The sequence below is a fragment of the Sorghum bicolor genome, chromosome 1 (assembly GCF_000003195.3).
Source record: "Sorghum bicolor cultivar BTx623 chromosome 1, Sorghum_bicolor_NCBIv3, whole genome shotgun sequence".
In the NCBI taxonomy this organism is placed as follows: Eukaryota; Viridiplantae; Streptophyta; class Magnoliopsida; order Poales; family Poaceae; genus Sorghum; species Sorghum bicolor.
The window spans coordinates 71,997,032-72,021,326 of record NC_012870.2 but is presented as its reverse complement, the minus strand read 5'-3'; the positions used below and the strand labels follow the sequence as shown (position 1 = coordinate 72,021,326).

Sequence of the window (24,295 nt, the reverse complement as noted above, 5' to 3'; positions counted from 1 at the left end):
TCTTTTGGAGCTAAGTGTTTTTTTTTAATATTGGTCTTTACCCGCAACTAGCCACGACAGATTCAAAGTCAGCACTGCAAAAAAAAAAAAACACTGAAATTATATTTGTGGTGAATGAGTCCACGAAATCCCCATTCTTCTGACGCACTGGAGCTTTGTTATGATTTGTGTAATCTTCATGGTAGTTGCACTGGGGGACAAGAAATGAAAGGACAAATACGTATGTGCTGATATGCACGCTTCCAAAGATCTAATTGCACTCCAAAGATGAATTAATTAATATAGGGCGTGTTTGGACAAATCTTTTTTTTAACGGATCTGGAAAAATCTTGTTGGTCACTATCTTCCTACATATATTTATTTTTATATTTTAGCATTGTTATGTTCTCGATGTTCCTTTTCAATTATATTGTGTTCCTACATCTTTCGTTCTCTTATAATCGTTCTGTTTCAATTTATAAGTTTTTTTTTGGCTTTTCAGATATAGTTTTATTACATGTATAGACACATAATATATCTATATGTTTAGCAAAAGCTATATACCTAAAAAAAACAAAATGCCTTACAATTTAAAACAAAAGGAGTACTTGTTAGGAATGGTCCACAAAAAATAAGTGATAAGTGATTTTTCTAGTACTACTATGTCCGTGCATGTATAGAACTTTCAAATGATGTCGTAACTCAAATAAACTTTTTCACATCTCAAATTTGGCTATCTCAAAAATGCAACGTTAGCAAATTAATTTTCAGTAATTTGTGCGCATTTGCCAATTTGTATTTGTATTTATCCGTGAGAATTACTCCCTCTAGTAAATAATACTACTTGACTTTTTACAATTTTCGAGGAGGGACTTTTGACCAGGATTTTTCTATTATACTATATTTATTTCATGAAATGTAAAAAAAATATTGATATGGTTAAAATAGTTCAAAGGCAAATCTGCACATTCTACAGATGAGTTTTATGTTTTCAAACTTAGTATATTATAAAATTTAATGGCAGTTAAAGTTTTAAAATTTTGACTAGGTATTGTCCAGAACGTCGAGAGTGATTATGACCGAGTATCTTTTCCTTTCTAACAGAAATGACTGCCCCAGTACATAAATATAAATACAATCTTGCTTTCTCTACCTTTTCTTCCATGCTGGGGCAAGGTTGCCACCACCTAAATTGGTTGCTGCAAAAGGAAGAAGAAACAAATGGCGTGTATGTTTCCTATATCGAAGTATGGCTACATGCAGCGCTGCAGATGAAGTGTAGGGCAAGGCAACGTCGACCTCGAAAGGATATCCTGCACCAAATTCCCATCATTGGGAGGTTGATCTGGCTACAAATTTGTGCTCAACAACTCGCCTTCGTATTCTGCCCAAATTTTCTTCCTGTTCCATCCATGATAAGCTCAAGGAAAGCCGTCATTATTGGTGTAATTGGGACCCCTCCAATCCGAAGCAATCAGCTGCAATTCAGAGGCTACAATCCCAGCCCCAATCATTTGATTTGGTTGCTTAACAAATGATCTTTTCATTATCTTTTCAAGGGCCCTGAGTCTCGTCCTAATTCAAACCTAATTTGCTCAAAGAGCAATTTTCCTCTCGATTGGGCAAAACTTTCTTGCAGCTTTCAAATCCGTTATCTTGAGACTGTAGCTGTCAATTTGGTTACTGGTACATCACTAGCAGAAGCAGACCTAAGGTCATTGTCAGCTACTTGCCACGCTGCTACTACTACACTTGGGGAAGAGAAAATAGAAAATACAGATTAAATTAAAGGAGAAAAGGAAAGAAATGTGACTGCCTAACTGCTTCAGATAAACCCTTTTTGCCAGCTATTGGTGGTTCATGGAATTATCCGCATCACAACGAGAAAGCTCTGAAGTCTGAGAAAAAAAAAAGTATGCGAATGTATCTGTCTGCTCCCATTTGCAATGATTAGTACATAATTCAGACAGTTCAGAGCTTGGGATCAATTCGTTGGATATTGTAGCTACATTTCTTCTGCAGCGGTCAATCATTAGACGATCATTCGTTCGTGGATAGGAGGAGGTGAGCAATTAGTTTTGTTTTTTCAGGAGGTTTAAAGAATGAAGCTGCAGCAAGCTAACACATGCAGAGGCAGTTCAGTTCAGACCAACCAGTGGAGCTTTTCTTTTCTTTTATCGTACACAAGCATGGAATGGAATGGGAAGTTAGTTACAGGCTACACCTGTCAGCTGAGTTTCTTGCAGTGTAATACATGCAGGAAGTGAAGCACCACAACACCTTACTTCCAGAATACTTCCAATCTTTCAGTTGTATAAGCACTTTGCCTGAAACGATTAAAGTTGCATTTGCTTTAACAAAAGAAAGCTCATGATAATACTCTAAATTTTCTTCTATGTGCCATTTATTAGATCTCGTACTTAACTACGGGCAATCAGAAATCAACGCTCGAATTCCAGTGACAATCTACAGTAGCAAACAAATTGGCTGTATCAATATTCAGAGAATGGGAAGAATATGATTGTAGACACGAAAAGGAGATCCTGGCTAGTAGGACAATCATGTGTCTCTGCTCAGAGACAAACCGTACAGACACTACTAACAGAATCAATCAAAGTCGTGGGCTTAATCCTTGAGCGCTTAACACTATGCAAGTGTAATAGTATTTTTTTTCAAGATAAGAAAAAAGAACATAGTAGTCAATGCATAATTCAGAGGTTATACAATTCATCAACACAAAGATGCATGGATTATCCTTGGCTAGTTGGCTTTACTTTACTTCACTGGTAGTAAGTACCTTCCAAGCTAACAAGAACCGATTCCGGATATCATTAAGGTATCCTACAAAAGACCAAATCCTAAGGTTAGGGTGGGGCGTTAGTCCACTAGGTCATGATGGTTTATTCCTCCTGTAAACACAAAGCATACGCTAGAGATTAGAGAATCTAAGCAATAAACCGGGCCAGGAAAAGATTACACATGACAAAAGCATTCTATTTGACTGAAAACCTAAGGTTAGGCCACTACGTCATGACGATGTTTATTTGACTAAAACCGAAGCTCGTGTAGCATGAAAACTGCATGTTTGAAGCCGCTCAGCTCAGGCGTTTTTGCCCTGTAAAAGGAAATAAAAGAGTTTTTTTTAAAAAAAGAAAAGAAAAGCGCAAAGCCAAGAGAGGGACTCCGGAGCTGCAAAGGCGTACAGGTGTGGCCCTTGCTGCCGGCTCCAGCTTCAGGTGCTCCGTCCCCATCTCGCAACGAGAATTCGTCGCTTCGGAAGCTGCTTTGTGCTTTCTCTTTCTCCTCCTGCGAACCAAGTGCTCTGGTTGGTGGCTCCGGTTTAAGGATGGTGGACCGGACGATTTAAGGATGGTGAACCGGACGCCATCGCGGGAGCTCCTGCGCAGCGATCGGACAGCTCGAGGCGACGCTGACGAGTGAATGAGTGATGGGGAAACTCTGAAGAGAACCCATACCCATGGCCATGGGTCCTGGTTGGTTGCAAATTTTAAAATCATTTCGGTTTGATGCAATATTTCTAAAGCTAACAACAAGAGAATCAGGGAGGGTAGAGAGAGACATATAGCTATGAACTAATCGATGCAGTTGATCGATCCCATTTTTAATGCTTTTTTGGGGTTTCAGATTGTACTTGGAATTCTCGAGCAAAAGCTCCACGCATGGTATCAGATCAGCTAAACAATTGCAAGTTGCATGCTTGGACAGGGACTTGACACCAGATGTTTCATGGATGGCCTTAGTGAGCTATAGGTTAGTTAGGGACTTGAGGCTTCGATTGCACTGGTCAATAAACTCGAAGACATGTTAGCTTCTGGAATTCATTTGTTTGAGATTGTCTGGCTCTTCATTCAGTGCTCTGTTGTACACTGTGGGGGGAATACTCTGAACCTCACTAAGCAACCACTCCTTGACCCCATGCAAGGTCTTTCATTGGATAATTCAGTAGGCCTTTACTCTTGGTGCACCACTCTTTCCTTTCGAGTTTCGACTAGTAGGAAACAAACAGAAGTTTTGAATATCGCAGAAGATCTCATCGAGAGTTGATAGGCCATCTGTATCTTGATATGCTATCCACTTTAGAAAATTGAATACAGTACATCACATATTCCATTACTTTGACGAATCATCATTATACCATGCCACTTCACACGTGTTGAGTGGTCTTGCACATTAAATAAATAAAAATAAAGGGGGGAAATCCCAAGAACTTGAGTGCACCTATAGGCATGTGGCAAGGCAACATCCTTCCATTGGAGAACTCAAGGAGCTTAATTGCCATTAGTACTTAGCAGGCATCTTTCTTCAACATACATCCAATACAGAATTCCATTGCAAGGCACTTATGCACATTCCCCTAATCATCATATGGTTTTAGTTCACAGGACTATTCTGGTCACCTCAATCTCAAAACCGCCTGTCAAAAACTAGCTACAGTGTCTTCTAAAAGCATGTATCTGCTGTACTCAGAGTCAGTTAGATGGTTAATACTTCAGAACTCAAAGGCAAAATTGGGGCACAATCTCGTGCTCTACATATCACATACTCACGACAAACATCTTCTGGCATTAAAACCTCCCTTGTCCTTCTCTTTGATCTCATCCGGTTTGAGCACATGCAGGAGAATTGTTAGAACAATCTTTATGATTTCCTCTTCATCGTACGATGTAACGAACCTGACTGCAAAATGTAATTGTTTTAATGTGTCACCGCATGTGTTAACTCGATACTCTTTGTTGTAGTAGATACCAAGATAATCTAAACCTAAGCTACAATAAGGGTTGTTTGTGTTATTTCAAATGGATAGAAAGTATTAAATTATATGTAAATAAGCCGAACTGTTCTAATTGCTTACCCCAAGGGAGGATTGGAAACTCCCATGTTTGCTTAGGAACTGATATAGCATATGCAGCAACCTGAAAAGGATTGAAACAACTTGTGTCAGGCATTGCTTTGGTGCAAAGCATTTTCCAAAATATGTGCAGTTAGAATGCAGCATACATACAAGAGTGGAAGCAGCAAGTGAGCAGGGAGAATTGAAAAGTAATGAGGTATCTTCTGTTTCATACAGAATGTCCAAAATTTCCATGCACACTTCCAGGTCCAAAAGTTCACCTAATTTTGATATTTCCCTGGCAGTGAAGAAGAAAATAAGCAGTGAATTCATTGAAAAATATAAAGTTATGTTTATTTATATCAAGATGTCAAGAAGTAGAAACTAGTAGCAATTGACACAGCTGTCCAACTATGGTAAAATACTAGCAATAGTAATAGCAATACTAATAATTATTCATTTGCTTAGGACTTGCTGACAGTGGTCATTAGTTTGTACTTTGTAGGATTGGTGAAACTGTAAAACATGGGAGTAAATAGGGTTTAGGAGATTTTCTTTTTATCGAACACACAGGAGAGCTATATATCTTTCTATTAAGAAGGATATCTAGGGGAATTTTCGGATTGTCCGTCCGATATCAAATTTCTTTTCTTAATTTTTTGTATTCTCAGATTCACTTGTGAAAACAAGAGAAGATATATTGTAGATAGGACACATGCTATGAGATTATTTTCGCTAATGTGCCCCCATTTTAGCATTTCTCAGAAAAGATATTTGGTGCTAAAAGCTGCTATAAAGAGCTACACAGTGTCACAGTGTGCTTCCTAAGAGTGAGAAAACAGAATGGGACACATTTAACATTTTAGTTGCGATCAGTTACTACTTGCTACGCCTTTCAAAAAAGGTTACTACTTGCTACTCCCTCTGCCCCAAAATAATTGCACATCGAGCCAAAGGAAATAGTATTAGCACTTGGACCTCTAAATAGGTTCACTATGAAAATATATAGAGTGATTAATCTAATGATGTTTATTTGATATCATAAGCATTAGCACTTATATATATATTTTGTTAAATTAAAATTAGTTGACTCCTCAAAGTGCGAGATGTGCACTTATTTTAAGACGGGCGGAGTACACATGTTTGTTGATAAAATAAAAATGACTAGATGAGAGAGATTTCGTCACTATAATAATGGTGATTCACCACAACAACAAAAAAACAAAATTTTGTATAAGCTCCCATAATTCACACTTTCAGGTTTCATAGTTTGCCTTGAACAGGGTTAACTACTGCTTACGGATCAGAAAAAGGTTGTAAGCAATCCAAATAACCTGAAATGGATGAGAAGATCCTCCAGGTATATGAAAGCAATGCTTGAAGATCCAATGTTGTGATCCACTACCTAAAATCCAACAAAAAGATAAAAAGAATATAACATAGTTGACCCTATCAATACTGTCCAGTAATAATCTTAGCCAGGAGTTACCTCCAAAAACACCAATTCCTGCAGCATTACAGGTTAGAGAAAGCATCTTCAGTGATTCAGTCACGACAAGTAAGCATTCAGAAAAGGAATAAACAGTGTATCATGAACTCACAGCAGCGGCGAAATCGCGGCACATGAAATGCTGGTCGGCGATGATGCGATCACCCAGGGCTTTGAGGCTCTTCACTGACAACGGCCTCCGATCATGGATCTGAAGGAAGAATTGCACAGAGAAGGCAAAGGTGGTACTACCGCCCGCGACATGAAAGCACACAGCATTAGCTCAAAGGAAAGGGCTTACGGTGTCTCTCACCTTGCTGGCAATCCACACCGCGACGAGCGCGAATAGCTCGAGGTTGCTGTCCCTCAGGGGCTCGAGGAGCCAGGACCTGACTACTCGGCCGCTTCGCGCGCCGCAGTACCCCATCTTCCTACAGCAACCGGGGCAAGGGATGAGAAATTGAGGACCATCGTCCCCCAGACAAGAAGGGGTGAACGATGGATCACCTCGGGAGCGCCGGGAGGAAGCGGTCGGCGAAGAAGGCAAGCGCGGCGTACTTGACGATGGGCCGGAGGTCGAGCCGCTGCGAGGAAATCATGGGATGTAGCAGCAGAGGTCTATCAGGGTTTTGTAGTTGGGCTTAGGAACGAAAGGCACGGAATAGTGCTCACCTTGGAGGCGTGGAGAAGGAACTGGAGGAGGTGGCGGCGCTTGAATGAACTCGGCCACCTCGCCGCCGCCGCATCGTCGTCGTCCTCGATTTCCATTGTGACGCGCGAGACAGGAAGGCGAGCAGCAGCAGGGGCCCCGGGCCAGGCCAACCAGCGAGTCGAGAGCGCACGAGAAGCGGAGACGAAGGCGGAGCAGTCCGTCCGCGTACAGATCCAGAAGCGGCCCAAGTGGAAGAAGGAGGCCCACTCGTCCATCAGTCTGTTTTGATTTGTTGATTGACTTTTGTTTTACAACATTTGTTGATTGACTTTGGCACGACGTAGAAAAGCTGCATGGATATTTTTGCAATTTTTTTAACAAAAAATCATGGCTTCCAAAATATCAGATACGAAGAAGTTAAGTTGCCAGCCTAAAATTTTTTATTTACTTTTAGCCCCTCTTCCTTTAGCAATGTATATAGATCAAGTTAAAACCAGAATTAGATATACTTCTTCCGTCCCTAAATAACTATTGTTGTTGGTGTAGATGCCATAAGTCTAATTCGATTTTGTAAAAAAATAAATACGTACAACATTTATATCTCTAAATAAATTTATTAAGAACTAGATTTAAATATCTTTAATACTAATTATTTACCATAAATATTAATATTTTGAATATATATTTAGTCAAAGTTATTTATTAGAAAACGTAAATGATAAATATTTAGAAACAGAGGGAGTAAGCATTTTCTTAACCCTCTTAAAGTCAGATATTAGTCATGTTTGGCACACTCTCCGACAGCTTTAAGAGCTGTTTAAAGTTGGTTTTTGTCGAACGGGTTAAAATAGAATGGTTTGTCAAGTAGAGCTTGTTAAAACCTGCTTTCACGGAAGGTGGGGTGCCAGATGGAGCCAATAATAGGTAGATAGATGCTTGGAATTTGGATTGGGGACGTGAAATGAATAGAATTTTTTTATCCAATTGAAAGCTTAGATAGCTATAGCAGAAAGTACCGTTCGCTAATTTGTTGCGAAAGAAAAAAAAATACTGCTGAATGGCCGGTAGATTTAGCTGATAAACTCAATCGATCAGAGCAAAGTGTTAACTTTTTTCTTCAAATGGAGTTCAAAATCCGTCTGATTTCATCGGAGGTTGAAGTACTGCCAAGTGCCAACGTGCATTGTCGTGCAATTCCTCTCAATAAAGAAGCGAACTAACAAACTCAAAGGGTTGATAACTTGATCAACCATCAAATTCCGCAGAGAAAGAACGCTCAAATTCGGCGTCCATGAGGACACCCGCCATGACATGCACCACGGTCTCGCCCCTAACAATATCGACGCACTCCGACCGCACGCCGTTCACGACAAGCGCCCCGCGAGCGTCCCTGGACGCGTAGAGCCTCAGCCCGGACACGGAGTCCAGGAGACGCACCGGCCCGGCCCCGCGCGGCGGCGGCGGCACGTCCGCGGCGAGCAGGCGCCGAGGAACCGCGGAGAAGCCGAGCACGCGGGAGAGGATGGCGTAGGTGTTGCCGTCGGTGTCGCTGGCCGCCGCTTCTTCCCCTCCAGCGGCGGCAGCGCTGGCGTTGGACGACGACGACCCCTGCAGCCTGAGGACGCGGGTGAAAGAGTCCGCCGAAGGCACGAAGACGGTGAACGGGAGGTCCCTGGGCAGCATGGACACCATCGCGTCGCCGAGCTCCCCGAGGCTCGCCGCCGCGCTGCTGCAGCGAGGCGACGGCGGTGCCGAGGACGAGGAGGTTCTTGCGACGACGGCGTGCTGGTGGGATGGTGGCGAGGGAGGAGGGGAGGTGGTGGAGAGAAGCACGAGGACCAAGAAGAGGAGAGCGAAGGCGAAGGCGATGGCCACGGCGAGGAGGCGCGGCGGCGGCAGCGGCAGCGGCAGCCGTGGCCTGAGCGGGGACAGCCTCCGGTTCCTCGCCGCCGCCGTCACGTTCCTGTAGCGCGGCCAGGAAGGACAAGGATGCATGAGAAGACCTGGACTGGAAGGTGCCAAGGCGGAAGTGAAACTATTGGCACCGTTGCTGGTTTGATTTTTGCTTGCTCGACTGACGGCGTGGTCAGTACGCGTATGGATGCTGCGTCAGTACGTTTGAGTGCCCGCGCATCACGGTGTTGATTAAGCATTTCGTACGCCTCAATGCAATTCCCGATCGAAGGCAGGGCAGATGGAGGCAGGGCAGCCGTGCGGGTGATGAGCTATGGAGGCAGGAGCCATGCGGCGGGCGTGGGGATGGGCACGGCACGACCGGCCATGCCGGATCCGGCTGCATGGGCCGCGCGCTGTTTCCCGAGGTGTTGGCCCCCCGCCGCTGGCGGCAGGCAGGGCATGAAACGTGCGTTTTGACGAGGACCGTGCCGCGTGCGGGTCGCCAGGGGCGAAGCTACCTATATGGTAGCGGATGCACATGCACCCACAGCAAATGAAAAATCTAGAGTTAACTATCCTAAATTTTAGGCAATGCATCCCCCTCGATATATGCATCCCCCAAGCTCAGTGACAGCAAGCTAAGCACTATTGGCCGGGCAAAACAAGAAGTCGATAGCTAGTCCATGTGGGTCCAATTAAAGCATTCTCCCAAATGTTATGGTTGATTCACGAGGATAACTACTAATAGATGATGGACTTGTTGCTCCGCTGCTTGTCAGCATGCTTTCATTGTTATCCACTTTTTCTTCTTTCGAATAATTCTATTTCGCTAATTTTAGTTCCAACCAATGCTTTGCATCTAGACACAAGCACAGAGAAATTAAACACTAAACCATTACATGATGTATATGCGTCCACAAAACGCACACCATCTATATACCAATATTCCTAAGACCTTCTTAATATATGTAATTTTAAATCAGCTTCTAGAGTTGTCCTAATTCAAACTTTGACAAATATGATCAAATTTATAGAAAAGTACGGCGATATTTATGACATAAAATTAGAACCATAGATGCCAAGAAATTTATTTTTATATTGTACTTATTTGGTGACACAAATGTTAATACTCCTTTCTATAATTAGGTACTTATTTGGTGACACAAATGTTAATACTCATTTCTATAATAAGATTAAACTTATAAAAGTCTGATTATGACAACTTTAAAAGTTGGATTATTTAGGGACAGAGAGAGTATCATTGTTTTGGAAACTACTGTATTTCAGTACTTTATTTTTCTAATAAAACTACAACATCCTAATCAAGTCTAAAAGTATTGTTCTCTTTTTTGCTAGGTTGAACTATTATTTCACTACATTATCATAATAAAAATATTATTAAGTGGGGTTTCTTTTGTAAACGCTCATCACTACACCATTTTTGTAGTGTTAAGTTCAAATTAAATGAATGCTTGTTTAGAAAAAAACATATGAAATCATATGCATAGCCATACTTTTAGTACAGTAATAGGTAATGGCGCACCCCCCTCGATTCTCCTCTAGCTTCGCCACTGCGGGTCGCGGCTGTGACATGCCGCACGGGCTGGTGGGTGGGCCGGCACACCACACGCTGGGCACGGCCCGAGAACGCGTGGGTCTCGTCTTGCCCAAGGAGTTTCTCGTCACCGATCCCGGCGACGCCATACGCGCGCGCAGGTAGAACGAATGGCGGCCATCCGTGGCCTGCCGACTGCCGATCCATCCGAATAAGCGCCGCGCCGACGACGCCGTTCCCGTTCTACCTCCGGCGTGGCGGTGCCCCTGCAGGAATCGGGATAAAGAATGGAGCAGGAAATACCTGCCACGTACTTTGTGCTTACTTCGCCCTCTTCCAGTCTTTTGACACTTGCCCCGAATTCAGTGGCAGGCGGCTTCCGGTGTTGTCACTTGCTGACTTGTGAACTGCGATCATGCTACGTACGAGTATGCTCCAACAGTATTTGGGGAGCGTACTGATTTGCTGAAAGGTTACCTCGGAGTACCAATCATAAACAAAGGCCTCACGCACTCCTACTGATTTGCTGAAAGGTTACCCCTGTTTTTTTCGGAAGAAGTTGACAGATAGGTTACTGTTGTTGCAGCCCTGTTCCAAGTGTCCTGATCGGCACATTCTGGAACTCATTCGACTGCATGATATTAGTGACCCAGAACGACGCATTTTTCAGAGCAGAGTCAATGGTTGAAAGGCTTGAAGATCCATCTACCGGCTACCAGAACATGCAGCTCCAATGTCATAGAGAAAAAGCTCTGCAGCAGTCAGCAGTGTGATGGCCAGGCCAGCCAAAGTAACCTAAGCCTATACAGTGCATCTGTGCATGATTGCTGGAGTAGGACCATGACATGTTGATGCCACTAAGGAAACCACCTGTAGCTGCCACATGTGCATACCATTTGTGGTGATGTCCACAGTTGCATGTCTCTCACTCAATCAGGCCAATGAAAGTCCACCAAAGTTGCCCTACCATCTTTCAAAAAAAAAGCCCTACCAAGCTGCGGCGACCAAAGATTTGAGCCCGAATTCGGAAAGTTTGCCACTTGGTGTGAGTGTTTTGTAACTTGTGTTCGGATCTTGCGACAGTGGACCTGGACCAGTTGTATGAATGGCTGCGATAAAGATATTTCTCCAGGAAGCACGCAAGGAAGAACACACAGATCACTCTAGACCAATTCCTGTCTCACGGTCTCACCAGAAGTGTTCTTCCCCTTGCCACCTCACCTCAGAATGGTAAGTGGTTGTGGAGGGGTTGACCTGACCTGACACAGCCCACTTGAAGATAAGCAGGGCCTACCAACAACTTGCCATTCTTGACACCAATAAGCAACTTGCATCATTCATCTGACAGGAGTGTTATCGTCGTCTCCTGCAAAATTATGCGCCGACTGACTTCACCTTATGTCATGGATGAAAGATGGTATCTGCAGTCTTCTGCAACGCTAGCTCTACCACGCGATATATAGGAGCTAAAACATTTTTTTTGTTTTTTGATAATGGATATAAAATCCGGCCTCCACATCCGAGGATGTACACAGCCCAATGGATTAATGGAGCTTTCACAGAAGGATGAAAAAGGAAGCAACTTGTTCATGAGGTGCTTTCTGTGAGCTGGTGCGCTGATGTGATTGCTAGAGGGGTTAGATCGAGACGCAATTTTCATCAGTGAGAAAGTCTTTTTGCACTGAACGAACTTTAACTTTATTATTATTGAGGGGGCGTAATTTGGAAATCTTATCTTGTTCTTATGTATGCCATCGGTCGGCGCGCTGTTCTTAGCGATCCAATGATTTCGCTGTTTCTCTCGAGTATGACGACTGGACCCATATGGAATATGATTCAGCGGGTGTTAGGTGATCCATGATGTAATATGATTGAGTCATTTCTTTTTGCCGCTCATGAAGTTATCAAGTGGAAACGCCGTAATAGTCCAACTCGATTTAGTTAGCTGTTTCCTTAAATAAATACCTTGGCGTATATAATTACTCTGGGTACTGGAGAGAATCTTCAGGGATCTCTTGTTTAGGACCAGCTTTATACACTAATCAATCAGACTGTGAAATATCTGAAACGGGACTCTTGATATGGTTTAGCCCTTCAGGATTTGTTAGAAATTTAGACATTTTACTGTTTGATTTAATCCAGAAAATTACGCATAATATTGTGGTGGCATATATGTGCACGTGTGCAATTTTATCACTACTCAGATTAGAGACAAACATTGCAAATACTACTGCAACAACAGCAGACATACTGAAAACGAAAAACAATCGTTTAAGATTGTACCCAGAGGAGGGACCAGTGCCGAAGGCACCGGCGGCTCCATTCGCACTAGTCGACATAGTGCGTTGCTCGAAGTAGCGGACCACAGTCGGTGCAGGAAGATGTTCGCAGTGCAGTCCCGCGAACGTCCACCAGGAAGAAGACGAAGTAGTCGATCTCGATCCGCGCGAACGTCCACCAGGAAGAAGACCCGCCGGAGTGGAAGAAGACGATCTCGCCGGTGAGCAGTCGCGGAAGACGCTCCCCAAAAACCTGATTGCCCGCAACACCCGAGCAGGTGTCTCGATGCAAGGCGTCGGGTTCCGGAGGCCTGCTCTCTCGATCTCTGTGCGCGCAGAGGTTCGGGACGGGAATGGACAGAGTGCAACTCGACAGGAAGAGAGAAGACTGAGTGTGTTCTCGCAGGAATGGAAGGAGTGGGTGCGTATGGTATATATAGGCCTCAGGAGGAAACATCTGATTGATGACCATTAATCTCATTTAATTGCCATAAACCGAGTCAATCAATTAGCAATTAATTGCCATTAATTACACAACGGTCAGATCCCGTTTTTCCTCTCTTTCCTTATTCACCAAGCATGCGCCACGTCACGTCTGGTCTGGTCCTCGTGTGCCACGTCACGCTCGCTCGTCTCGACCTCGACAAGACAAGACAAGACACGCCTCGGCTCGGCGGCGGCGGCGGCGCGCGCGTGTGGCACCCCTTCATCCTCCCTCAACTTCTCCATAGGGGCTAACAAAGGCCACCTATTTAAGTTGAGTTAACACATGGTCAATCATCAATATGGTACTAAATCATTTTCATTATAGCATTAATTATGGGCCCTTGAATTAATCATCAAATATAAATATGGGCTAATGGCCCTTTATATTCAACAATCCCCACCTATTTCTAGGGCACATAAGAAAAACTCTCGAGTTTCCATGTCGTTTCATATACCAGTCGTTTCAGTGGAGACTGTTAAGTTGAACTTCCACCTAGAGTACAGACTACACTTAGCCACAACTTGAACAATGGACTATGCCTTGAATTGCAAGTTTTGTGTGATATAAGTTTCATCTATACTCATAACTGATACCGGGTTGCATGAACATCCCCTCTGGTTGAAGCATATAAGTCATACTTCTGGCCCATTCATGAGTATCTAGAGATCACCTAAAATCTCATAGACTGTGACTAGCAGTCAAACTCATATAGGTGTATTCCTTAAAGATGTTCTGTAGGACAACATCTATCGCTTTACAAGCCGCTTTGGAATACATTAAGGTATATAACCAGCCTTCCTTACAGACTTAGGAAAGAAGTGCAATTGAGATGAGTTAAGTAAAGGGTCTTTCCTCACAATCTACTTCTGGCTTGTTTCACCATTCTACTTCACGGGATCTCCGATCACATAGAACAGGTTGCCACCATGGTAGACCTCACGTGGGTCTCAAACCCATCTCACTCGATGCACTATCTATCACATTACGTGATAGTCCCTTTGTAAATTGATCTGCCAGATTCTTGGACGTATGAACATAGTCCAATGCTATAACTCCGAAGTTTCTCAACTTTCTGACAGTCTTCAAACGCCGTTTGACATGCCTAGTAGACTTCATGTTGTCCTTAGAACTGTTGACTTTAGTGATCACTGTTTGATTGTCACAGTTCATGGAAATAGCCGGCACAGGTTTTTCAACCACCGGTAGATCCATCAGGAGTTCACGAAGCCACTCGGCCTCAGCACCGGCGGTGTCTAATGCTGTGAGTTCTGCTTCCATGGTTGACTTCGTTAAGATAGTCTGCTTGCAAGACTTCCATGAAACAGCGCCACCTCCAAGCAGAAACACATATCCACTTGTGGCCTTTAACACATCAGCATCAGATATCCAGTTTGCATCACAATAACCCTCTAATACCTTCGGGTATCCGGTATAGTGAATGCCATAGCTCACAGTACCTTTCAAATAGCGCATCACTCTCTCAAGAGCTTGCCAATGAATATCTCCCGGATTTGACACAAACCGGCTAAGTTTGCTCACTGCAAACGAGATATCAGGCCTCGTGGCACTAGCAAGGTACATCAATGAGCCTATAATTTGGGAGAATCTTAGTTGATCCCTTGCTATTCTTCGATTTTTCCTCAATAGCACACTAGGATCATAAGGCGTAGGAGCAGATTGACAGTCACTGTACCCAAAGCGACTTAAAATCTTTTCCACATAGTGGGACTGCACAAGTGTTATCCCACCATTGCCTTCTCTTGAAAGCTTAATGTTTAGAATAACATCAGCTTCTCTCAAATCTTTCATCTCCAAGTTATTAGACAAAAAGTCTTTAACTTCCTTGATCACAACAAGGCTTGTCCCAAAGATCAGTATGTCATCCACGTACAGACAAAGGATCACACCTTCACCCCCACCAAACCGATAGTACACACATCTGTCAGCTTCATTAACAGCAAAGCCGGCAGAAGTTAAGGTTCTGTCAAACTTCTCATGCCATTGTTTTGGAGCTTGTTTTAGGCCATAAAGGGATTTTAATAACTTACACACCTTGCCCTTTTCACCACTTGTTACAAATCCATCAGGCTGATCCATATAGATCTCTTCCTCTAACTCTCCATTTAGGAAAGCTGTCTTCACATCCATCTGATGAATGAGAAGACCATGAGAGGCAGCCAAAGACAATAACACTCGAATTGTGGTCAAACGGGCAACAGGTGAATAAGTATCAAAGAAATCTTCCCCTTCTCTTTGGGTATAACCCTTAGCCACAAGCCTAGCCTTGTACCTCTCAATTGTACCATCAGGCCTAAGCTTTTTCTTAAACACCCATTTGCACCCTATAGGTTTGCACCCATAAGGTCGTTCAACCACTTTCCAAGTTCCATTAGACATTATAGAATCCATCTCATTCCTTATTGCTTCCTTCCACAAGTCAGCATCAGGAGAGGAAAATACTTCTTTAATGGTTGTTGGGGTATCATCCACGAGGTACACAATATAGTCATCTCCAAAAGACTTCACTTTTCTTTGTCTTTTGCTCGTTCGAGTGACTACATTATCATCCTCCTCAGGATAGTGAACATGGGGTTCCTCAGATTGTTCTATCGGAATAAATTGCTCATGGGAGTTTATAGACTCATGACTAGAAATATTAGGTGTACTTTTCATAGGAAACTCACTTTCAAAGAATGTTGCATCTCTAGATTCCATTATAGTACCAACATGCATATCTGGTACTCCAGAGTTTATGATTAAGAACCTATACCCTATGCTGTGAGTAGCATAACCAAGGAAAATACAGTCAACTGTCTTAGGTCCGAGTTTGCGTTTCTTGTTTATTGGCACATTCACTTTAGCCAAACAACCCCAAGTACGCAAATAAGAGACATTTACTCTTTTCTTTTCCCATTCCTCAAATGGTGTGATTTCTTTATTCTTAGTAGGAACTCTATTCAGGACATGACTCGCTGTCAATATCGCCTCACCCCACCATTCCTTAGATAGACCTGAAGTCTCTAACATGGCGTTAACCATCTCAGTTAGAGTACGGTTCTTTCTTTCGGCAATCCCATTGGACTGTGGTGAGTATGGTGGTGTCCTCTCATGAATAATTCCATGTTCTACGCAGAAGTCAGAAAAATCACTTGAAAAATATTCTCCACCACGATCGGACCTTAAGCGTTTAATTTTCCTCTCAAGTTGATTTTCTACTTCAGCTTTATAGGTTTTAAAATATTGTAATGCTTCATCCTTTGTTTTAAGCAAGTACACGTGACAAAATCTAGTACAATCATCTATAAAAGTGATGAAGTATCGTTTACCACCTTTAGTCAACTCACCATTCATCTCGCATAGATCGGAATGGATTAATTCTAATGGTGCCAAGTTCCTCGCCTCCGCAGCCTTGTGAGGCTTGCGAGGTTGCTTGGATTGCACGCATACATGGCACTTAGAACCTTTGACTAAATTAAATTTCGGGATTAAATTCATATTTGCTAGCCGCGTTAAACAACCATAATTAACATGACAAAATCGCGAATGCCAAATATTCGACTCATTCGAAATCACAGTATGGTTCACGATTTTATTACACACATCATGCATGGATAAGCGGAATAAGCCTCCGCAATCATAACCTTTACCAATAAAAGTTCCAAACTTTGAAAGTATAACTTTATTGGCCTCAAAGACTATTTTGTAGCCATCTCTACAAAGCTGTGAGCCGCTAACTAGATTCTTTTTGATGGAGGGGACATGCTGCACGTTCTTCATCAGCACCGTCTTTCCCGAAGTGAACTTCAGAATGACCGTACCAACACCAAGAACACGCGCATGAGATCCGTTCCCCATCAGTAAGGCTCCAGTGTTGCCGGCCTGATAAGAAGAAAACAAAGAGATGTCAGCACACACATGAACATTAGCCCCAGTATCCATCCACCACTCAGATGAATGACAGACTGAAAGAACAGTAGGTAAATAATTACCATACCCAGATGTTCCTCCTTCAGCCTCGCCAATGACCATGTTTACTGACTTTTTCTCTTCTCGTTTAAATTTGCGGTCTGGACAACCACTCGCCCAGTGGTCATCGCTACCGCAAACAAAGCAGCCTCCTTCTGCCTTTTTCTTCTTAAAAGTTGCAGTTTGTTTTGGCTTCGGGTTTGCTCCTTGCTTGTTCTCTTGCTTGTTCTTTTTCTTATTACGGAATGCGAATTGCTTTTTCTTCTGCACCACATTGGCACTAGAAGACTCAACGCCTTTCCCATGTGTATCTTTTGCTCTCGCCTTCTCCTCAACATCAAGAGTTCCCATGAGTTCAGCAAGACCAAACTCTTTCCTCTGATGTTTTAGAGAAGTAGCAAAATCCTTCCAAGAAGGTGGCAGCTTAGCGATTATACCGCCGGCCACAAACTTTTCAGGCAACACACAAGGAAATTGTTCTAGTTCCTTAGCTAGTGCCTGTATCTCATGTGCTTGTTCAATCACAGAACGGCTATCCACCATCTTGTAATCAAACAATTGTTCCATGAGGTACAGCTCGCTACCAGCATCAGAAACCCCGAACTTGGCCTCAAGCGCATCCCATAATTCTTTAGCAGTGGAGCAAATAATATAGTTGTCGACATACTTTTTATCGAGCGCACTTATGACAGCGCCTCTGAAGAGGTTATCAGCAGCCATGAACGTTTTCTCCTCCTCAGGAGTAAACTGTTCAGGCTTTCCCTTCGCGACGTCATAGCAACTCATAGCAGTCAACCACAATATCATTCTCGCGCGCCACCGCTTATAGTTTGAACCATCGAACGCATCCGGTTTTAACGCAGCAGCAAAACCACTAACAGAAAAATGCCTAATATCAGGTTTTTGGATTGTTAGAAATTTAGACATTTTACTGTTTGATTTAATCCAGAAAATTACGCATAATATTGTGGTGGCATATATGTGCACGTGTGCAATTTTATCACTACTCAGATTAGAGACAAACATTGCAAATACTACTGCAACAACAGCAGACATACTGAAAACGAAAAACAATCGTTTAAGATTGTACCCAGAGGAGGGACCAGTGCCGAAGGCACCGGCGGCTCCATTCGCACTAGTCGACATAGTGCGTTGCTCGAAGTAGCGGACCACAGTCGGTGCAGGAAGATGTTCGCAGTGCAGTCCCGCGAACGTCCACCAGGAAGAAGACCGGCGGCTCCATTCGCACTAGTCGACATAGTGCGTTGCTCGAAGTAGCGGACCACAGTCGGTGCAGGAAGATGTTCGCAGTGCAGTCCCGCGAACGTCCACCAGAAAGAAGACGAAGTAGTCGATCTCGATCCGCGCGAACGTCCACCAGGAAGAAGACCCGCCGGAGTGGAAGAAGACGATCTCGCCGGTGAGCAGTCGCGGAAGACGCTCCCCTAAAAACCTGATTGCCCGCAACACCCGAGCAGATGTCTCGATGCAAGGCGTCGGGTTCCGGAGGCCTACTCTCCCGATCTCTGTGCGCGCAGAGGTTCGGAACGGGAATGGACAGAGTGCAACTCGACGGGAAGAGAGAAGACTGAGTGTGTTCGGAACGGGAATGGACAGAGTGCAACTCGACGGGAAGAGAGAAGACTGAGTGTGTTCTCGCAGGAATGGGTGCGTATGGTATATATAGGCCTCAGGAGGAAACATCTGATTGATGACCATTAATCTCATTTAATTGCCATAAACCGAGTCAATCAATTAGCAATTAATTGCCATTAATTACACAACGGTGAGATCCCGTTTTTCCTCCCTTTCCTTATTCACCAAGCATGCGCCACGTCACGTCTGGTAGACAAGCCTCGGCTCGGCGGCGGCGGCGCGCGCGTGTGGCACCCCTTCATCCTCCCTCAACTTCTCCATAGGGGCTAACAAAGGCCACCTATTTAAGTTGAGTTAACACATGGTCAATCATCAATATGGTACTAAACCATTTTTCATTAAAGCATTAATTATGGGCCCTTGAATTAATCATCAAATATAAATATGGGCTAATGGCCCATTATATTCAACAGGATTCACACAATGTAGGTGGTCCAGATTCAGGATTCACATGATTATCGTGCATAATCTTCTTCTTCTTCTGAATAGAACTAGGATGATCTTCTTCTGAACTGATACCATTTTTGCAGGGATAATTTGAATCAGCCACTCGTATACATCTACAATTTCATCAGTAGCGTGCTTAAATGATAAAGTAGAGGCTAGAGACAAAACGCCTGTGTCGCATCACATGCAATGCAAGACAGCAGGCTTGTCTTGGATCAAGACAATTGTTCTGCAGAATCCTGACAAATAGAAGGAACAATCAGCAGGAAACAAGAGGGTAGAGGGGGCAAGGGGGGACAATCTTAACGTACAGAGCCCTCGAATCGTTTATCTGAAAAAAAAACAGAGCCCTTGAATCTAGGGGATGGATTGGGAGATTGAAACCATCTGTAGTCTGCGTAATTGCGTATTGCCTAATTGCTATGGCCCATGACGACGCCACAATTGTTTTTTTTTTGTAACAATTTTTATGGAGAACACTTGACAGAGTTCCCACAATAGTTTTCTCTGTGAATGGGTCACTGTTAACATACGCAAAATCGGTTAGGTTTCACTTATCATTCTAGATGTCCTGGATTATATATATGTTTCTGATTTCTGAAGTCTGAACACACCTCAGTTAAAAAAGAAGAACATGGAGTATATGCCAGTTGCCAACCACGCTTTTGCTTAAGCTACCTGTTGTAGCAAGAAACATCAGTGACCGGTAGAAACTTACTGTTCAAAGTCTATTGTCATGCCTGTCCATGGCAACAAACTTGAGACCAAATCATACTCATTGGATCAAGAAGCGTACAAATGTACTTCCTGCAGCCTAATTATAAGTTATTCCAAGAATCCTGAAGGGTCAAAGCATCTAAAGTTTGACCAAATTTTATATGATAAAATAATAATATTTATGATACTAACTAAGTATCATTAAATTCTTGATCAATTATATTTTCATAATATATCCACTTGTCTCATATATCTTTATAATTTTTTCTATAATTTTGATCAAACTTGAGATATTTTGATTCTCCAAAATTTATGAAATGACTTATAATTTGGAACGGAAAGAGTAGTTACAATTACATACAGAACGTAGGGAACAGGGTGGAAACAAAAAAAAAGCCATCTCTGTATCCTAGCTACCTGTAGTAGATACGATCTTACGAACACTGACTCAGAAATGAAGAACAATCATATATATACTGATCTGCATCTCTCTTAGCTTTTGCCTGTGTTGTGTACAATCTTAATCGGGAGAAGAACTGGGCTGACGATTCCACCCTGATCTCATGCATGCACGTCTCAAAGAGTGTCTCCGAATCTGGCGCTGTTAACGACGTCGTCCTTGCGGAGCAGCTGGTCGGCGGCGCCGGGGCTCCTGCTGCCAGCCCTGTCGAACCTCTCGGACATGAAGAAGCTCCTGAGCGAGTTGAGGTTCCTGGGAGCGTCCACCTCCACCGTGAAGACGGCGCGGACGGGGCGGTGGTCCGACAGCCGGGACTCGCAGCGGCCGTAGCGGGTCTGCCTCAGCCCCGCGCCGCGCCACAGGATGCGGTCGCACCACGCCGGCGCGCGCCGCTTGTTGCTCCTGTGGCCTTGGCCGGCGGTGGCGCAGCCGTAGTAGGCGTCGGAGTTGGGGTAGTACTTGTAGGTCGGGGAGAAGGTGATGGCGCCCTCGCTCCAGCCCTGGAACGCGCCGCCGCGGCACACCAGCTCGGCGCGCAGCTGGTCGTTCTCCAGCAGCGTCTTCCAGTCCTGCCGCTCCACCAGCAGCCTCGTCTTGGCCTCCGGCAGGGAGATCCTGTAGTTGAGGTCCCCGAGCAGGATCACTCGGCTGCACAACAGAAAAACCCGGAGCCACGTCATCAGATTGACAGATTATCTATTGGTCAAAGCCAAAGCCTTTGGCTTTGCCTCATCATTGGTTCATCTTCGCTAGGTTTATTTGACTTTGACTACGTGCATATGCATCCGGTATAGCATTATGACGGGAGCAATAAAGCTGATGTATGCAAGTATTTTATATACTTTGTATATCAGTATATGTACAGCTACAACACCAGCGTCTGTGGTATATAAAACAGGGGATCGGAGTTGGGCGGTCGATCAGACTTGCCACGATCGCTTAAATACTTTTGAATTAACCTTCTCTAGCTGCGGTTAACTACCTGTCAACATGCGTTTCAGTCGCTGGATATATCTATACGCTGTACCGAATCAACGCATGACACGATCGAATGATATGTTTACTGCTAGTGGAAGTATTTTTTTTCTGGTTTGTGGTGAAAGTAAAGTAGCTATAGTGGTAGTCAAATCCCAGATACGGCAAAATATCGTCTACACCTGCCCTTGATTTAATTTACCGGCACCGTGGACAGTTCAGCTACCTGATTAAATACAATATATATACGATTCGTCGACGGAGTAAAAAAGAATGAACGGCCGTTGTACTCGTAACGTTCATGCATGTACATACGTATGCGGCCGGTGCGTGTCAGCGTCAGCATCTCCTATTTTTTTTTTCTTATTCGACCATCCCTACTATACTAAAGTACTATAATCTACTATTGCAGCACACAGTTCCCTTCTTGGAACTGGACGGCCATTCGGCCGACCTGTGTATCTGTTTCCTGGCTGGCATGGCATTACGAAGTGGCAGTGGATACTGGATAGTAGATTGATGGAGCAGGTGGTGGTAGTGATGAGTGGGGGCTTACTCGTGGTCTAGAATCTTGTGCGGCAGCGGCAAGTTGAGCGCGTGCCCCCGCGGGAAGGTCGTCCGGGAGAGGATCTCCGTGGCGTCGGCGTTGCGGTGCGCCTCGTCGCCCTCGCGCCCGCCCGACGCGAGGTGGCAGCACACGAAGCAGAAGCTCGTGTCGTGCAGCCAGAACCGGACGGACACGGCACCCTGCACCCATTCGGATCCACCGTTAGTTTGCTTATCGGTTAGATGCCAGCCGGCTACCATGCATTTCGATCGAGATCGGACGACTACTATTAGCTACCTAGGTCGTGGAATGAACGAGCACCAGATGAGTACTATAGATAGTATCCTCCGATCGATCCTCACCTTGTTGCCGAGGCAGCCCATGACGCCGCATCCGACGCAGGAGACGCTGGGGCGGCGGACGAAGCGGCGGAGGTCGGAGCGCACCCACACCGTGAGCAGGATGCCCACCATCTGCTTGCTCACCACGCACCGGTAGTCCCTGCAGGCCAGCTCGCCGCGCCCGCCGTCCCGGACCGGGTGCACCTTCTGCTTGCCGCTGCCGTCTCCCTGCTGCCTCTGCCGCTGCGAGTGCGACCGGCGGTTGAGCGCGGCGCGGATGAGCTCGATCCACCGCAGCCCCACGCGCTTCTTGTCGGCGCCCAGCACGTTGCGCGCGCGCAGCGGCACCACCTCCTGCAACCCCAGCACGTACATGTCGTAGGGCCCGTCGTCGTCCTCGCCACCGTCCAGCCAGTCCGACAGGTCCAGATCGTCCGGTGGCGCCACGCCGCCGACGTTCCACGTGCTCGCGAACAGCCTGCCATGCCATGCCACCAAACAATAACGACGCCAGCCAGTCATCACGCACGGCTCAATGGCTCATACAAAGCTACAGCTATAGTTAAGCGACGCGACGCGAGGAATGGTTGATATTACTGATATGCTCGTGTATAGGAATGACTACATACTTGTACTTGAGGGTCTTGTTGCGCTCCTGCGGCCGCGGCCGCTTCACGCAGCGGCTGGCGTCCGCGTCGGGGCTGCACCCGCCGTCGTCGAACTCCGTTCCAAAGACGACGTTGTTGTTGTCGTCGTCGTCGTCATCGGCGGCAGGGAAGTCGGCGACGAAGGCGTGGCTGCCCGAGGTCTTCCGGAAGAGCTTGTTGGCCACCAGCCGCGGCCAGAGAACCTAGCCATATCATGCATGTGCGCACACAGCGTCAGTAACAACCATGTCATAGGCCAGTCGGAGCTGGAGCTAGCTCGAAAGATGAGAGAGTAGCGAGATCGGACATCGGAGCGAAACAAGACGACAAGAGAGCGTGGTGAGTGCGCGTGCGTGCGTTCGGGCTGGCCTACCTCCGCTTGCTTTTGGTTCTCTAGCATGATGATGAGCTAGCAGCACACCAGCTAGCACGATATGGAGTCGTAGCCTTGTAGGCCCTAGCAGCTCGTCAAGCTAATTAAGCTAGGGTGATGTGACGACGGCTTCAGAGATCTGCTAGCTGCTGACTGTCGTGAGGAGAGAACGCAGGAGCTGGCGAGGAGACGAAGGCGGGCGCGCGCGAGCTTGCGGTGGTAAACGCTGAATGCAATTGGAGGCCGATCGAGGGGACGGAAACGTTAGACGGGGAAGGGAACGGCGGCTTAAATAGGCGCCGCGGGGGGGGGGGGGGGGGGGGGGGGGGTGCTACGTGACAAGGCGCGACGAGACAAAAAAAAAATCTATGGAGCAGCTCGCGAGCGCCTGCCCATGTTCATGCACAGCTAGCTAGCCGCTGGACTGGTTGGTGACTATGGGTGGATGCCGCCGGTCCAGCGCGTGCGCTGCATGGTGTGGTGCCTGTCCTTGTGGCGAGGGAGGGAAAAGGCAGGGAGAGGATGGATCGATATGGCAGTGACAGTGGATGAAAAGGGGACGACGTCGCCTTTTGAACGCTGTAGGCGGTCAAAAGCGTGGGATTACCGATGGATGAGGGTGGGGTGACATGTCTGGCTCCACGACCCATGATAGAGAAAGGGTTCTTGGATTGGGAATATTTGCCTCTTCTCGGAAGCTGGTCGGCAACAGGTGCACTCAAGAAAGGCGTTGTTTAGTTTCAAAAAATTTTGCAAAATAGACACGTACTTTCGTTTGTATTTAATAATTTTTGTCTAATTATAAACTAAATAAGCTTAAAAGATTCGTTTTGTAAATTACAGATAAACTGTGCAATTAGTTATTTATTTTATCTATATTTAATGCTTCATGCACGTATCGCAAGATTCGATATGACGGAGAATTTGAAAAAATTTACAAATTTTTTTGGGAACTAAACAAGGCCAAAGTCAGCTCC

At 45.1% G+C, this 24,295-nt stretch overlaps 4 protein-coding genes across 7 annotated transcripts; all 4 read right to left on the bottom strand.

Moving 5' to 3' along the window:
- On the bottom strand, window positions 4,251-7,168 carry LOC8056828 (cyclin-J18-like). Of its 3 annotated transcripts, none has more exons than XM_021460781.1 (9): window positions 6,993-7,168; window positions 6,828-6,904; window positions 6,634-6,751; window positions 6,433-6,531; window positions 6,321-6,338; window positions 6,166-6,236; window positions 5,003-5,129; window positions 4,853-4,913; window positions 4,251-4,673 (listed from the first exon to the last, which is right to left on the bottom strand). In XM_021460781.1, exons 1-9 carry the CDS (start codon window positions 7,086-7,088, stop codon window positions 4,639-4,641), a joined length of 702 nt encoding a protein of 233 aa, XP_021316456.1. In that variant the 5' UTR covers window positions 7,089-7,168; the 3' UTR covers window positions 4,251-4,638. The 3 variants fall into 3 exon arrangements, with proteins under 3 accessions (XP_021316456.1, XP_002465584.1, XP_021316449.1); XM_002465539.2 differs by having other exon boundaries at window positions 4,251-4,677; window positions 6,993-7,164; XM_021460774.1 differs by having other exon boundaries at window positions 4,251-4,677; window positions 6,634-6,904; window positions 6,993-7,166.
- LOC8078873 lies at window positions 8,066-9,295 on the bottom strand. Its single transcript, XM_002465538.2, has one exon. It carries the CDS (start codon window positions 8,965-8,967, stop codon window positions 8,218-8,220), a length of 750 nt encoding a protein of 249 aa, XP_002465583.1. The 5' UTR covers window positions 8,968-9,295; the 3' UTR covers window positions 8,066-8,217.
- On the bottom strand, window positions 16,865-17,941 carry LOC110432541. The gene is made up of 2 exons (XM_021453189.1): window positions 17,184-17,941; window positions 16,865-17,068 (listed from the first exon to the last, which is right to left on the bottom strand). The coding sequence occupies exons 1-2, from the start codon at window positions 17,939-17,941 to the stop codon at window positions 17,044-17,046; spliced, it is 783 nt and encodes a 260-aa protein (XP_021308864.1). The 3' UTR covers window positions 16,865-17,043.
- Window positions 20,278-23,581, bottom strand: LOC110433884 (type IV inositol polyphosphate 5-phosphatase 9). 2 transcript variants are annotated; one of them, XM_021456849.1, is made up of 5 exons: window positions 23,319-23,581; window positions 22,928-23,148; window positions 22,320-22,776; window positions 21,967-22,157; window positions 20,278-21,083 (listed from the first exon to the last, which is right to left on the bottom strand). In XM_021456849.1, exons 1-5 carry the CDS (start codon window positions 23,343-23,345, stop codon window positions 20,552-20,554), a joined length of 1,428 nt encoding a protein of 475 aa, XP_021312524.1. In that variant the 5' UTR covers window positions 23,346-23,581; the 3' UTR covers window positions 20,278-20,551. The 2 variants fall into 2 exon arrangements, with proteins under 2 accessions (XP_021312524.1, XP_021312520.1); XM_021456845.1 differs by having other exon boundaries at window positions 23,253-23,575.